This window comes from Delphinus delphis, chromosome X (assembly GCF_949987515.2).
Source record: "Delphinus delphis chromosome X, mDelDel1.2, whole genome shotgun sequence".
Taxonomy (NCBI): Eukaryota; Metazoa; Chordata; class Mammalia; order Artiodactyla; family Delphinidae; genus Delphinus; species Delphinus delphis.
The window spans coordinates 118,089,029-118,104,321 of record NC_082704.1 but is presented as its reverse complement, the minus strand read 5'-3'; the positions used below and the strand labels follow the sequence as shown (position 1 = coordinate 118,104,321).

Below are 15,293 nucleotides of genomic sequence, written 5' to 3'. Positions count from 1 at the left end.
GGGCTTCTTCCCTTACAATTTATTGTTTCTAATCAAAATCTCTACTGCGTTTCATGGCACAGGGAGATCAGCTCGGTGCTTTGTGTCCACCTAGAGGGGTGGGATAGGGAGGGTGGGAGGGAGACACAAGAGGGAGGAGAAATGGGAATATATGTATACGTATAGCTGATTCACTTTGTTATACAGCAGAAACTAACAGAACATTGTAAAGCAATTATACTCCAATAAAGATGTTAAAAAAAATCTACTGTGTTTTAGTCAACTATTTAGTAACTTTAGATAATTTCTAACGGTACCATTTATGGTTGTTTTTATCTGGAGACTCAACTCCTTCGATTTTCATATATTCCTTCAAAGGATAATGCTATCTCAAAACTCAAAAGAACTTTGGACCGTCCTGCTTCAGAGAAAAAATGTAAACACTGCACACATGAAGGAATAAAACTGTCACAATTAAAATCCACCCTACCAAATTAAAAATGAAACCTTGAATGATTGCCTAGGGTATAACTGCTATGATGTATTTTATTCCATAAACCAGAGAGAGTGAAAAATGGTTTGACTTTTCTCCCTTTACTAAGTCACCATAACAAACCACTAAGGGCATCTGAAAGAGCACTTCCCAGGACCCGATCCTACTGTACTGTACTTGGGTAGGTGTTTCACAGCAGTCCACCACTTGGCACTGAACCAAGAAGAATGCTTTGCATTTAAAACTCTAACAGTCCCCAGCAGAAGTAAATGTCATTGGAAGTCATGATGATATTTTTTTTGAGCTAACAAACACACCGAGAGAAATCACTGGCTATTTATGGGAGCAAAAGCTCACACATGCGCAGGCCCAGCCTAGAACTTTTGTGTAGCTCTGGGGTGGAGGGTGGCTTAATATTATATAAGGAGGTCTCAGTGCATTTAAAGGGCCAGAATGCGTTAAGTTCAAGAAATTTTTCTCACGTGCCTGACACATGCGAGGCAGTGTTTTTGGCAGTCGGGGCGCATTATTGAACAAATATAGTCGAAGAGCCCAGGACTCATGGAGCTGTGATGGGGGATGACTCGAGGAAGGTGAAGAGCTGCTGCCCCTCTCCACCTGCGTGTGTCACCTACAGTGCAAGCATTCTGTCACTACAGACAGGGACAAGGTGAGCAGGCTCTCACAGCCATCTGCTGGCCTGGACATCAAGCGGGTCGGTGTTATGATCAGTCCAGAGGGATTAATGCTGTTGAAGGTCCCCTTTCCGCGCCATTTTCAAACTGGTTAAAATACTCTCCCCCGCCCACCCCCAGCCAAATGAATTCCATAGCTGAGACGTCACATTAAAGCACCTCATCTTTTGTGAGGGGAGGCATCACACCGTAGAAATAATTCACTCAGTTGCCGCATCACTTAGGCGAACGACGCTGGCTTGCTCCTGGTGCAATGGTGGTGCAGTTGCGAATGAGCTGATGATGGACATAATGACTAGCCGGACCCCTGGCACACAGACAGTGGTTATTTTAAAAGCAGTGGTTATATAAAAAGGGAAATGGAAATCGTATATAATTATCTGGATGGGGGTGGTCTCTTGTTCGATGCCCTGGATTACTGCTTGACTCCTTTTGACTTGGCACGTGAGAGAAGTTTTAAGAAAATGTAATTTGTGCCGGGAAAGAAGAGAACACAGAGCAAAGCCTGGCTTCTGAGCTTGGAGCCCTCATCACAGCCTCTGACCCTTGCTCCCAGTACTTCTCATTCGAAATTTCCCATGTGCGCTGTGCTGATCCCCAGCTCAGGCTGACCAATCAGCAGGGTGGGAACGCGCTGGCGTTCCCACGCCTCCACAGCAGGCACTTTCCATCAGCCCACAAGGGCGGTGCCTTCTCCTCTTTCCCTCTCTCCAAAAAAGAAGGCCTAGTAGTATCAGCCCTGAGACCGAGCTGACTGTTTTCTCCACTCCACTCTGAAGCTCTTAGTAATTCTGAGAGCCACGATGCATTTTCTCTGGTATTTCCGACATCAATTACAGAAGCCACAACTTTCACAACAATTAATGTGTTCATGATTGAGTCGGTGAACGCTTTCTGCCTCATGGTGATAACACTGACCATTTCTACGTATGCATGATTCTTCTCTTTTATTTCCAGTGTTCCCAGAGAGAGCATCACTTTATGTTTTCCAATTTTTAGATAGTTGTTGATGTCAGAAATGGACGGTCTGATTTACAGTTTGGGGGAATCTAAGGAGTATGGGCAGCAAACCCGAAACAAACAAACAAACAACAAAAATGCATTTTTCTCTAGCACTGCATTATCGCAGTGTGTTTTTGTAACAAATACTTACCGAGCACCCATTTCCTGCCAAGTACTTTCCGGGTGCTGTTGCTATCAGTGAATAAAACAAACAAAAATCCCTGCCTTCATAAAGTTTGCATTCTATTAGGTTTCAACAAGCATAATAAATAAATACACAGTGAGCTGAAGGTGATAAGCGCTAGAGCTAAAAGAAAGAGAAGAACAAAGGCTAGGAGTATATATGTGTGGGAGTAGGTCGCAGTGTTACACAGCGTGGTGAGGGTAGGTTTTACTGCGAAGGTGACACCGGGAGGTGCTTTGATAGGGCAGGTACCTGATCAATTTCTTACAATAATAGCAGTGATCTCTCTCTCTCTCTCTCTCTCTCTCTCTCTCTCTCTGTCTCTTTTTGGAGCCCCTAGTATATGTCAGTTCCTGTCCTAAGTGCCTTAGGATGTCATTTCTAATTCTCAAAATGATCCTGTAAAGCTTCATCTCATTTTTGTTTTCAACAGAAAAAATGAAGACTTAGGGAAGGTAAGCATAGGGCCAAGATCATGTAGCAAATACATGGCTGAGCAGAGATTTGAATTCTGGGAGCTGATTCCAAAGCTCACGGTCTTCCCACCATCTTGGGAGTTTCCCAAGATGTGGTTAGGAAACTATCAGAATGCCCTGGAGGTATTCATTAGAAAGTGCACCATTCTGAGCCCCAGCTCAGTGCTACTACGTTTGATTCTCTAGAGTGCAGCCCAGGAATCTGAATGTCTGACAAATTTTTCTTGCAACTGTTGCATGTTCAAGTTGGTGAACCGCGGTTATGATCTGCTGCCTTGGTCTCTTGCTAGAGTGATCATGATGGCTGTTATCATGACCTTTTTCCAGCTCTAGGATTTCTAACCCAGTGCCTGAAAAGCAAACAACCGGTAAAAAGACTGTCCTAGCCACACTCTCGAACTGTGTGTGAGCCTCTAAATCTGGTTATCTTTTCTGTATTATGGGACCAAGCCAGGTTCTTTTCTGTCCTTTCCCATTAACTCGGATACTGGCCACTTGGGAGAGGCAGTCCAACATGAGGAAATGAAGGACATTACAACACTCAGAACAAGCTTTGGGTCCCTGCCAGGCCTCTGTGGCATCAGTTCTTCAATGGAATCGCTGCTTCTAGGATGCATTCTGCCTTCAAGGACAAACTCACAGCCACCTTTTCTAACAAGTTTCCCTTTCTGATGCCAATGGGAAGCGATGCCTCCCTCTCTGAGCTTGTAAACCCTTCCAAGGACTGTGAAACAGCACAATTGCTAACCACCTTTAACCATCAGGTCCTGTCTAGCTTCATCCTTCCTTGTTTGGAATTACTGTGCTAATTCTGAAAGCTTCTTAAAACAAAACAAAATGAAACAGCTATCTACATGATTGAATTTTTGTCCATCCACACAGACCCACTTTGCCAACCAGCCACCAGCTTTGGTATAACAAATTAGATTCTGAAATGCCAAATATGCCGAAAGAATCTACAAAGTGATGTGATTAATTAAAAAAAAGAGATGAAGCTAGGTCTAGGGCATAGAACCATGCAGATTTTAGAACTAGAAGGGATCTTGGTTACCATTCTAACCTAGTCCTTTGATAACTAAAGAAATGGAAATCTAAGAAGATGAGGTCACACAGCTAATGTATAGTAAAGATAGGACTACAGCAAAGTTTTCTGGTTCCAGAGCCAGTTTTCTTTTCTTTTTTTTTTTTTTTGCGGTACGCGGGCCTCTCACTGTTGTGGCCTCTCCCGTCGCGGAGCACAGGCTCCGGACGCGCAGGCTCAGCGGCCATGGCTCACGGGCCCAGCCGCTCCGCGGCATGTGGGATCTTCCCGGACCGGGGTGCGAACCCGCGTCCCCTACATCGGCAGGCGGACTCTCAACCACTGCGCCACCAGGGAAGCCCCCAGTTTTCTTTTTATTGACACAGGCTTGGGATCTTTGTCCTACCTCTCCTCCTACTTCCTTGTCCCTTTCCTCAACACATAATTCTCATAATCTGTCTAAGGAGATCAAGAATGCTTACGTTAATGGTTAACTTACTCTGAGAAAGGTATCCTTAATTCCTCCATGCCTAAACCTTTTCACAAGTATAAGGAGTAAGGATTAGTAATATGGAAATCATACGTCACAGAGCTACCACTGAGTCATTCATTAATTCGACCAATATTTCTTGTGTTTCTACCATGTACCAGGCATAGGGGTAATGCAGTAAAGAAAGTTAGGTGGGGCTTCCCTGGTGGCGCAGTGGTTGAGAATCTGCCTGCCGATGCAGGGGACACGGGTTCGAGCCCTGGTCTGGGAGGATCCCACATGCCGCGGAGCAACTGGGCCCGTGAGCCACAATTACTGAACCTGCGCATCTGGAGCCTGTCCTCCGCAACAAGAGAGGCCGCGATAGTGAGAGGCCCGTGCACCGCGATGAAGAGGGGCCCCCGCTCGCCACAACTAGAGAAAGCCCTCGCACAGAAACAAAGACGGACGGACGGACGGAAGGAAGGAAGGAAGGAAGGAAGGAAGGAAGGAAGGAAGTTAGGTGGAAATGAGCAAAAATTCACCCTGTCAGGGAGCTCGCATTCTAATGGGGAAACACAAACAAGAGAAATTAGTAAAACCCTTATTGGTAATGGTAACTGCTAAGAAGAAGAGGCAGGGAAAGGGAATAGGAAGTGAGGATGTGTGTGTATGGTGGTGGTGTGGTAGGGGGCTGGATTTTAGACAAGGTGACCAGGGAAGGCCTCGCTGACAAGTATAGATCACAACTGGGGAACACAAATAAGCTATTACCCAAGAGGATCTCGGTGTCGGTCTCTACAGGGAATGGCAAACAAAGATCAGATGTGGAAAACGCTGGAAAAGATGGAGTATTGATGTTCTTCTGCTGTTCTTAATAATCCAGGCAGCAGGAACTGGAAGGAGAGGAATGGCACAGCTCAAACGGCAGCAACTGGACTTTCAAGGAGGCCAGGAAGAGATGCGTTAGTGTCTGAGGTGGAAAGAAACGCCTGATGGTTTGGTTTCACGTAAAGAACTCTGCTTAGAATACAGAATTTAGAGAATGCAATTAAGATTGACAAGACGTATTATTTTGTCTTAAAAAAGAATCTAGAGAGCATGTAGTATGCCAAGACTACTTGGCAAGATGATACACGACTTAAAACTTGATGAAAATGTTGAAAAATTCAGACATCTGATTCATCCAAATATGTAATTAATCACGAGGATTGTGGCTGAAGGGTGAAATTTATATAGAGTTCATGAAAATTTCCACTTTTTTTTGAGAGCTTACTGCATGCAACACATGGGCAGTGCCTCGGATACTCAAAGAGGAGCAGGACACCATTCTACCTCAGTGAACTTTTCATTGTGGAAACCCATTTTCACTTCCTCCTGGGCGTCCGGCAGGAATACATTTCTCAGCTTCCCTTGCAGTTAAGTGTGGCTTGTGGCAGAGCTCTGGCCAATGGGATTGGAGTGGGCACGATGGACATCCCTTTTGGTTCGGCCCATAATGGCCCAGGGGATTGAGGAGTCACAATATGCAAGGAGCTGGGGTCCCTAAATCGCCACCTGGAACGCTGTCCGCTAAACATCTGATTAAACTTTATGTGAATAAGATACTTATGTCTGTTGTGCTGAAGTACTAAGATCTGAGCCAACTTGTGTTGCCCAACTAATACAGTTATTAATTAACATTTGCATAGAATTTTGCAGTTTGCAGAATGCTTTTGCATATCAAATGATTCTGGGAACCACCCCAGGAAACGGGTCAGATTTTAATTTTTTCCCATTTCACAAAAGCTGAAATTGATGCTTATGGAATATTGAATTACTTGGTCATGATCACAAAGGTGAGACAGAGAGGGCAAATATTCGAAACTACTGGCTCTCAAATGCACAAAAAATAACTGATATAAGACAAGGATGGAAATAAATCTAATGCAAGGCATTTGATAAATACAGACAAAATATTAAGGAAATTCAAAAGAGGGAACTACCATACTTGGTTGAAGAAGCCACAAAAGGCTCTAGTGGAATAGGTAAGATTTATGGCGAGCATTTGTAAATTCAAAAGAGAAACGGGAGAAGAATCATGGAGAAAGTTCCTGTAAATTTTGACATGCAATACGAGTGGTGAATAGACGTAGAAGAGAGTTGGCATTTGTTCTAATGATCCGAGGGAAGTTGGAGCAAGCAATGCAGTTTTTTGAAGGAAAACAGGAACTGGTAATTCAATACAAATCAAAAAAGTATTTACTGAGTGCCTGTCAGATGGAGGGCCTTCCAAAAGTGTACAGAGGATACAGAGAGGAGATAACAAGGGCACAGCCTGTGTTTTAAACGCGCTTATGATCTACCAGGGGAAATGGTCAAAAATGACTTCAACACAATGTTGGATACGGTAAACATCAATAGGAACAGTAACAGGGTTCAAGGGACAGAGAAGTGACACAGCAAGGTGACGCAAGAAGGACAAAGGAAAGACAGGTAAAGCTTCGTGCAGGACACAAAACGTCCAGATTGACCTTGGAGGAGGTGCTACTGCTGAGGATGGTTAGAAATACATGAATTCACGAGGGCCACGTAGAGTTCCAAAAAGAAGAGTTTTATCAGTTTGGGGGGCAAGGACACTGCTATACAAAGAATTAAATGATTCCAAAACATGACCATTGTTTAGGGGACAACAAAATGAAATGTATAATTTGGATATGTTTGTTTAAACATGGAATCACAAACTTACAGTGACATCATAGGTATGTAAATCTCTATTAACTGCCTGGCTTCCAGTGAATTCAGCTAATGACCAGCACTATGGACCTAAGTTGTGCTGTGCCTGAGTTTCCTTATGCCACCACGAGGCAATCAACAGGCAGTTGACTGAGATGTCTTGCCAAAGAAGGGCCACTTACCATGAACAGGGCTTCATAATTTTCAATCATTTTCTGCACCACGGCAATGATGGCTGTGCTCTCTTCAGCCCGGGCTGAACTCTGGACCGAGAATTCCTTGTCTGACGACTTCTGCTTGTGCAGCAGGTTGGGTCCAAATATGGTGGCCAAGTTTAGAGATGTCATTTTGTTCCCAGTGACCTATAGAAGCAGAGGACACAAGGACTGTTGTGATTTTTGCTTTTCAAAATGCCAGGTGGTTCAATAATCAATATAACCTTTTGACTTTCTCTTTTTTTTTTCTGCAAGGGCTACATCATCTCTGTCAGAATCCATGAAAAGCATCACCATTTTCCTTTTGCTTCATATCTTGAATTGAAGCTCAAAGCTCAGTGCTCATCTCAATAGCATACTGAGTAAAATTTTATAACTGTTACTTTTGTGAAACTGGTACTATATAAAATTTCTATCCTGTCTGCTCTTCAAAAATATTGATGTCCATCCATCCAACTGACCATCTTATCCATCCCCCTGTCTATCCTTCATCCATCAACCCATCACCTCTCTATTAATCCATCCACTCGGCACCTACCACAGGCTAGGCATTTTTCATGGATTCTGATTATTCTAAAGTTTTTCCAACAATGATCACAAACCAGCCCTTATTTTAAAGGGTTCACGTTCTAGAGGATAAAGAAAATGATCAATTACAAGCATTGAGTACAAAGTATGAAACTATCAACTCTGGGGGCCCCAGGGACACTCCAAAGAGGCGGCAAAATCTGCACAAAACCCTGAAGGAGAGTAGAGTTTGCTGGGCTGCAAAGCAGAGGAGCTGGCACAGCGGGCACCTTCACAGTGGTGAGAACACGATATGCAAAGACAGAAACATGTAAGCTACGCCAAGGCCTGCCAGGAAACTCAGCACGGCAGAAGGTCTTGCAGGAAAGGCTGGCGAGGGCCAGGTGAAAGTCATTGTTACATGTCCCCTGTGGGGCTAAACTACTCCTGGTTGAGAACCACTGGCCTAGGCCAATTTTTATCTCTTGTTGAAATGAGTTGAAAATCTACGAGTGCCCAGAAAGGCATGGGGACTGTGGCTGCTTGGTGAGGATCCTTCGCCTGGGACGACCTGCACAGCCTTCAAGAGGCAGCCTGGATACACAGCATAAAATTCCTGACTCACAGGTGAGACGAAGCCTCCTGAGTCCCGACCTTGCCCCGTGGAGCCCTGAGCTGGTGGCTACCCAGCCCTGCATGGCACATGGGGTGTGTTATTTTTAGAAGGCGAGGCTGTGTTCAGGTTTGCTGCCAAGTGAAATGATTTCATGTGGTAAACACTGGGAATTTTCAAGAAAGTGCCCTTAATGTACGACTGTTCAGTTAGGTTTTTCCTTTGTTTCATTTCACTGATACAAAACTTGACAAGTTTGCATGTTATGTTTCATTTCTCTTCCTGGAACTTCATGGCTGAGGATAAAATCAAATATGCACCATTTTCAAATTCATCCCTTTAGAACTCAGAGGCATTTGGAGAGCTTCCCCTTCCCCTCTTAAAGGAATATCAGGGCTTTCTCATTTTTTTAAAAAAACATGTCAAATGGAAGATTCTGTTTCCTTTGAAAAGCATGTTTAGTACAAGGACAGTCCAGAACACCGCTTCCGCTCTCCTTCTCCTGTTGCTATTCCGGGAATGCAATACAATCCCTCCGTAAAACTGCACAGAGACGCCAGCTGCAGACCACGCTGCTGTGGTGTGTTAACACCTTTTTGCTTCATTTTGGTTTTATTTTATTGTGTTTTAATCTGGAAAGGAGACTTGCTCACAGACGGCTTCTACCCTTACCCCTCAGGTTTCAGCATATCTATCTATCTATCTATCATCTCTCTATCTATCATCTCTCTATCTATCATCTATCTCTACGACTGCCCAAGAGCGCACAACACAATGTGTACTTGGGCTTGGTTCATTATTTAATTGTCAGCCAGTGCTATGTTTCCAAACGTTATCAGGAAAACATTTATCTCTACTAAATAAGCATCCTAGATCATTTTTGATCCGAATAGGAAGAGCTCACATTTATTGATATTAAAAGTTTAGCATGTAGATGGGGGAGGGACAGATTGGGAATTTGAGACTAGCAGATGCAAACGATTATACAGGGAATGGATAAACAACAAGGTTCTACTGTAGAGCACAGGGAACCATATTTAATGTCCTGGGATAAGCCATAATGGAAAAGAATATGAAAAAGAATATATACGTATATATACACATATATAACTGAAATTAACACAACATTGTAAACGAGCTATACTTCAATAAAATAAAATTTTTTTTTAAAGTTTAGCATGTAGAGTCACTGGGCTAGAGGCTTTCCACAGGCTGTCTCAATTCCCTCTCACTGTATGCTTCCGAAGCCGCTGCTGCTGTCGTCCTTACTTTACAGACGAGGGAAGTGGTGCCCAGAGCCGGGCTCCAGGCAGCCCCCCGCCGCTCACTCATGCTGGCAGAGCCGGCATAGCGGGGATGTGGGAAAACTGGCTCCAAAGCCGGGCCGGCACCAGGGTGAGGGGAGGCACGGGTCCTGCTACAGTTCCAAAGCCGAACTCCCACTCGTTAGAGGCATGCATCTCAACAAAGGTCAGTAATCCCGGCCTTGTGTCAGTGGTTCATAACTTCTTTTTTGCCTCATAGACTCTTTGAAGAACTGGAGGCCAGCTATGGACTCTCTCTCCAAAAACAGTGTACATTCACACCACATATTCCATGCCATGCTGGGGGGTTCTTAGACACCCTGAAAAACCACTGCTCAAGAGGTTTCAATGATGTCCCTGCAATAGTCTTTCTAGAGGAAATGAAACCTTTCTTACATTTGGGAATTTCTCTTTTCCCCTAAGGAGCAAAGCAAATAGCAAACTAAAAAAAAAATTTAAAAAAAAAGGAATAAAACAAACCAAACACAAGATAGCAAAAGCAGTCAATAAAATACCACTATTTTCCCCTCCAAAGGCACTCATTGACCAGCCAATAATTTTTCTCAATGTCTTTCTTTTAGACATCTTTAAGTTAGTGATGCATTGAAGTTTAAGCACCTATTAGAAAAGAAATATTACATTCATTTTATAGAGGAGGAATCTCAGACCTTCCCCTACCCCAACTCTGTTTTCCTTCCTCTTCCTCTATTTTACAAAAACCAGGTCACATAGCAAGGTGCTGGCAGAGCCTGGGTGAGCCTCCAAGCTCCTTGACACTCTGATTCAGTTTTCTTCCTGTTGCAGCCCATAATAACTACCCAACGGATAGGTAAGACATCTAGCACAAACTAACAAATAGGTAAGAGAGAAACTTGAAAAATTCTTCGTTTCTTGATTATATTTTACAACTGAATTTTTGTCTCACTCCAATTCTTTACCTGCTCATGCCAAGCCAACTTAAAAAATCGTGAGCAAAAAACCTCTCTGCCGTTCCTCTCCCTCCCCTTTTCACTTCTACCAGAAGGGGTTTTCAGCTAATTCCCATCCCTATGCCATGCTTATGTGGTCCACTTACTCAATCCCTACACACCCTTTGATATGTAGTTTAAATTCAATCTCCTGCACAAAGCCATTCCTAACTTTTCTGCTCCACGTTCATCACTTCTCTGAAGTTCTGCAGTGACTCTGCGTTGTGTCCTCTAATTCTATATTTGCCTTGTGTTTTTACCCCCTCCTGGGAACGGCAGTTAGAAAATTCTTGAACAATGTTCACTGGTTTAGAGGAACAGAGAGTAGGCGCTCAGAACTTACGTGATTCAAATACCAAGGCCATTCTTACATGGAAACGTTTATAATGTGAATTGCTGTTTTTCCATATTGCTATTCCTACAAAACCTTCCTAACTCACCCTCTTCCTGTCTCTAAGCAATCTAAAACACGGATTATATCACCTTAGTTGAATCCTTCCGAAGATTCATGGCTTAAAAGAATCAGTCCTTCCCCTGACAAAGGCATTCAGTACTCTGGGAACATAGTCCAATTTCCCCTCAGACCTCATCAGTACTTTCCCACACTGCAGCCTTAACTCTAGTCCAAGACGGCTGTGTGAATTACTTGCTTTCCTGTAACTTCTAACCATTTCACGGAAGCAGCGCTCTCCTCATATTTCCTCTGTTGCTTTAATTTTTGGTTACTAGCCCTTCATTTCGATTCAAGGTTTAGGTCAAGGATGTCTAGAAACCCTTGTCATCTCCTGCCTCCCGTACAACTTTGCTGTTACCAGAATATTTTTATACTCCTTGTAATAAACTAGTTTTCTCAATGACTGTGCAGTGCCAGTTGAAGAAATTTTATCTCCAAAGTTCAGATAAGGAAACCCAGGTTTAGGAAGATTAATACATTTGTCCAAGAACACATGATCAGTGACATGTAAAGCTAACAAGTGTTCTCAACCAGGGGTGATTTTGAGCTTCCCCTCCTTCCCGGGGAAACCTGGCAATGTTTAGAGACACTTTCAGCTGTCACAACTGGGGCAGCATCACGGGCCGGGGGGAGCTGTTACTGGCATCAAGTGAGTAGAGGCCAGGGATGCTGTTAAGCATCCCACAATGCACAGGGCACCCACACAGCACAGAATTACCTGGTCCCAAGGGTCAATCGTATGGAGGCCGGGAAACTGTGAGCTAGACCCCCAGCAGAGTTGTTTTTTCCTACTTGCTATTCTATATTTCTGTTCTCCGTAAATCAGAGTGGTTTGGGTTTGAGGCACAGCTAGGACTTTGCTAGTCAAGGGACCGAACCGACTACTAGTCAATATGACACTTTTGTGTGAATTAGAAAAAGGAGCCCTTCCTCAAGATATTTTACTGCCACCTGCTGGCATATTGTCCTAATATCTCTGCAAATCTGCATTGACTGTGGGGGACCTGGCACCTCGCCCAGGGTCACGAATGCACAACTTGCACTAGCGTTAAGTGGAGGCTCCCTGGGGAACGCTGGGTAAGTTACATAACCCCTCCAGCCCTCGGTTTCCACCGCGGAAACACAGGGATGACGACCTCTCTCTTGCTCCATGGAGGATTAGCTATAATATATGTATAAAGGCCCAAGCACACGGCCGGCACATGGTAGGAGAGACGTGAATGGCACCTAGCTGGTACCTATCCAAGAATATTTTCTCCTCTTTGCCACAGGCAATGCAGTCCTGTTCAGCATGTGGACCGAAAGCATGTCTGCAAATGATTTCAAAAAGACACGAGTGAGTTCAACTGGACATTTTGCTTTCCTCAATGCCTTCTCAATCACCTAAGACCCGACTTTCTTCTCACATAGTACTTAAGAAACGTCAGAGAGGCAACCGACATACCTAGGAACCCAGACAGGGCTCTGTCTTGACCCAATGATTAGGCAGATGATTCTACAGCTTCTCTTATATCTATAGTCAATCAAGGCTGACACCCAGACGGGTAATATAACTACTTAACAATTATGAGAATTACAGTATATGCTTTGAAGAGCTGTGTCTGCTGAAAGAAGGTGGCAGTGCTATGTTATGAAACCTGAAGCCAGCAGAGGTTTCACTAATAACTGCTATAGAGAGAAATGGATAACTCAGGAAGGTTCCATTCTCACACTGATAGGGAGGGTGAGGATAAGAAAGGGAGAACTGCCTTTCTGAAAAAAAATACATATAACCATGGCCTTTGGGAAAGAAATCTGACAAACACAGAAATGAATCCACAACACAGCTGTGTTCTGCTTAACAGGATTTAAAATAAAAGCTTCTGGGATAAGTAAGCTTGGAATGCCCTTGCCGCCTTCTTGTTGATTTACAATGCATGTCCACATATTAAAGGGTCTGAGATCTCCTGGGGAATCCAAGGTCAGGGAGAAGTATGACTGCATGGTTTCAAGAAGGGAAACAGGTCTCTCGTTAAGGCAAAGATTAAATAGGCTGCTTGCTAACAGGTCACTTAAAATTGTCCAAGGGAGAAACTGGAAAACACCTTGAAGCACAGGAGTATGACCAAAGAGAACCAGAGCCCAAGACCTCAGATGGGGGGCCAGGTCCAACAAGAACGTCCCAAAAGGGTCCAGAGGACTGTGCAGAACCTGTCTTTAGCAGTTCGTACCATGTGGCATTGAGATACATGGCAACAGTCAATAGATCTGACTTTTCAGTTCTCTCTCCACCTGGTTTTGAAGCAGGATCCACCCTCCATCGCACTGAGCCAGTCCCTATTTTGGGGGGAGGGGTGAAGGAGAGAAAGCACCTCTAAGATGGAAGATCCTAGACTTCTAGCCATAAGGCACATGGGCGCTCCAGAATGAAATGGAAGAATGAAGAGGTGACACCATGTTTGGGCTTCAAGGTAAAGCAGCAGATCAAGTGAGTTACAAGGACACCATCTCCCCCCGCCTCCTTTACTCCATTTTCCTCATGCTTGTAAGCACCTCTGTAGCTCACGTTCATCTCCTTCACACAAATGGAAATTCAGGGTCTTGAGTAAAGCATCATCATGGAAAATGACAGCCTCAGTTGGAAGCATCCTTGCAACATACAAGGAAGTTAATGGCCAATGCGCTCTTAGGAACGGTCCCTCCGGGGAGGGGGGAAGCCTGCATTAGTTCTCTTCCTACATAGACACATAGGCCAGGAAAGGGAAGTTTCATTTTCTCCAGGTGAAACATCTGACCAAATTGGTAGCGCTCCTTTTTTTTTTTTTTAAAGTTGAAGTATAGTTGATTTACAGTATTGCGTTAGTTTCAGGTGTATAGCATAGTGATTCAGTATTTTTACAGATTATATCCCAGTATAGGTTATTACAAGACAGTAGGTATAATTCCCTGTGCTACACGCTATGTCCTTGTTGCTTATCTACTTTATGTATAGTAGTTTGTATCCGTTAATCCCACTGCCCGAATTCATCCCTCCCCGCATCTGTCTCCCGTTTGGTAACCGCACGTTTGTTTTCTATGTCTGTGAGCCTGTTTCTGTTTTGCATAGACATCCATTTGTATTAGTTTTTAGCTCTCCCTTTTAAAACAGGAAAAAGGAAGAACCAGAGCATCTGCTGCGGTGGCGGTGGGGTGCGCACCTCTTGCCCGTCTTTGCTGACGTTGTCCTCGGCGTGCCTGGCCACGATGGAGAGGAACTGCAGCAGCCGGTGGAGCGTGTCGCAGTTGCAGGGAGGTAGAAGGTAGATGAGGAGCTGCAAGGTGCCCAGCTGTTCCTCAGGCTCCAACACTAAGCAAGGCAAAGAGAGGCGCTCCGAGTGAGTCAAAGGGGGACGTCATGCCCTTCACGCTCAACTGCCTTCAGAAAGGGATTAGCACGGCAAGTCACATTTCATTCCTTGACCCACTCTCCCATTGCTTTAGCAATTGAACAGTAAGGTTCTATGAGGGATACAAAGATGAATTCGACCTGGGGAAATGTACCATCCAGAGAAATCCTTGTAATCCAGGTTAGAAAGGTAACTCCACGTCCCTTACTTTCTTCTCCCTCTTTCCCCTGGTATAAACCATCACATACTTTATGGATGACAGTCTTTCATGGTAGTTAACTATTTGCTGACAGTGACTGAGAATCTGTGAATGTTCTTAAATTTGAGTTTAGAAGACATTCGAGGCCCTTGTCTGTTGAGCAAAGTATAAGAGGTAGACTTTTTGTTGGCGATAACCAACAAAACGGCCCAATGTCAGTGTCTTCTCTCTCTTTTGTGAGCCTATCTTAACTGCAGCATGGATGAAGAAATTCATGGAGGCTGAAACCATTCTGGTGGTTCCTCCTCCCTCTCCCCGTCCTTTTCCCCTGTGTGGGATCTGTGTCTCTAGCCCTGAAGCAGCCACATTGAAAGTACTGACACTGGGCGATGCCATCGCGCTTTCCCTGGAATGTTTCCTGCCCCCCCCAGCTTTCTCACTCTAGGTTCCAGAAATGCAAACTCATTTTTAGGCCCAGACTCAATGTGAACTCTCTCTGTTCCTCCAAAGCATCAATTTATAGCAATTTCTACCATCCTAGAGTCGTTTGAAGGCATCCCAAATTTTTCTTGGCTACTTCCATTTGTTTTATTGCAACTTTCTACTTGCTAATTCTCCCCAGGGTAAATCTCAG

General features: G+C 44.2%; 1 protein-coding gene across 1 annotated transcript in view; it reads right to left on the bottom strand.

The window, feature by feature from the left end:
* The window catches only part of ARHGAP6 (Rho GTPase activating protein 6), a 485,583-nt gene that overhangs the window by 22,909 nt on the left and 447,381 nt on the right, over positions 1 to 15,293 (bottom strand). The window contains exons 8-9 of the mRNA XM_060001767.1: positions 14,272 to 14,420; positions 7,217 to 7,396 (exon numbers count right to left, since the gene is read on the bottom strand). Coding sequence (XP_059857750.1) covers positions 7,217 to 7,396; positions 14,272 to 14,420 — 329 coding nt within the window. The remainder of the gene's footprint in view (positions 1 to 7,216; positions 7,397 to 14,271; positions 14,421 to 15,293) is intronic.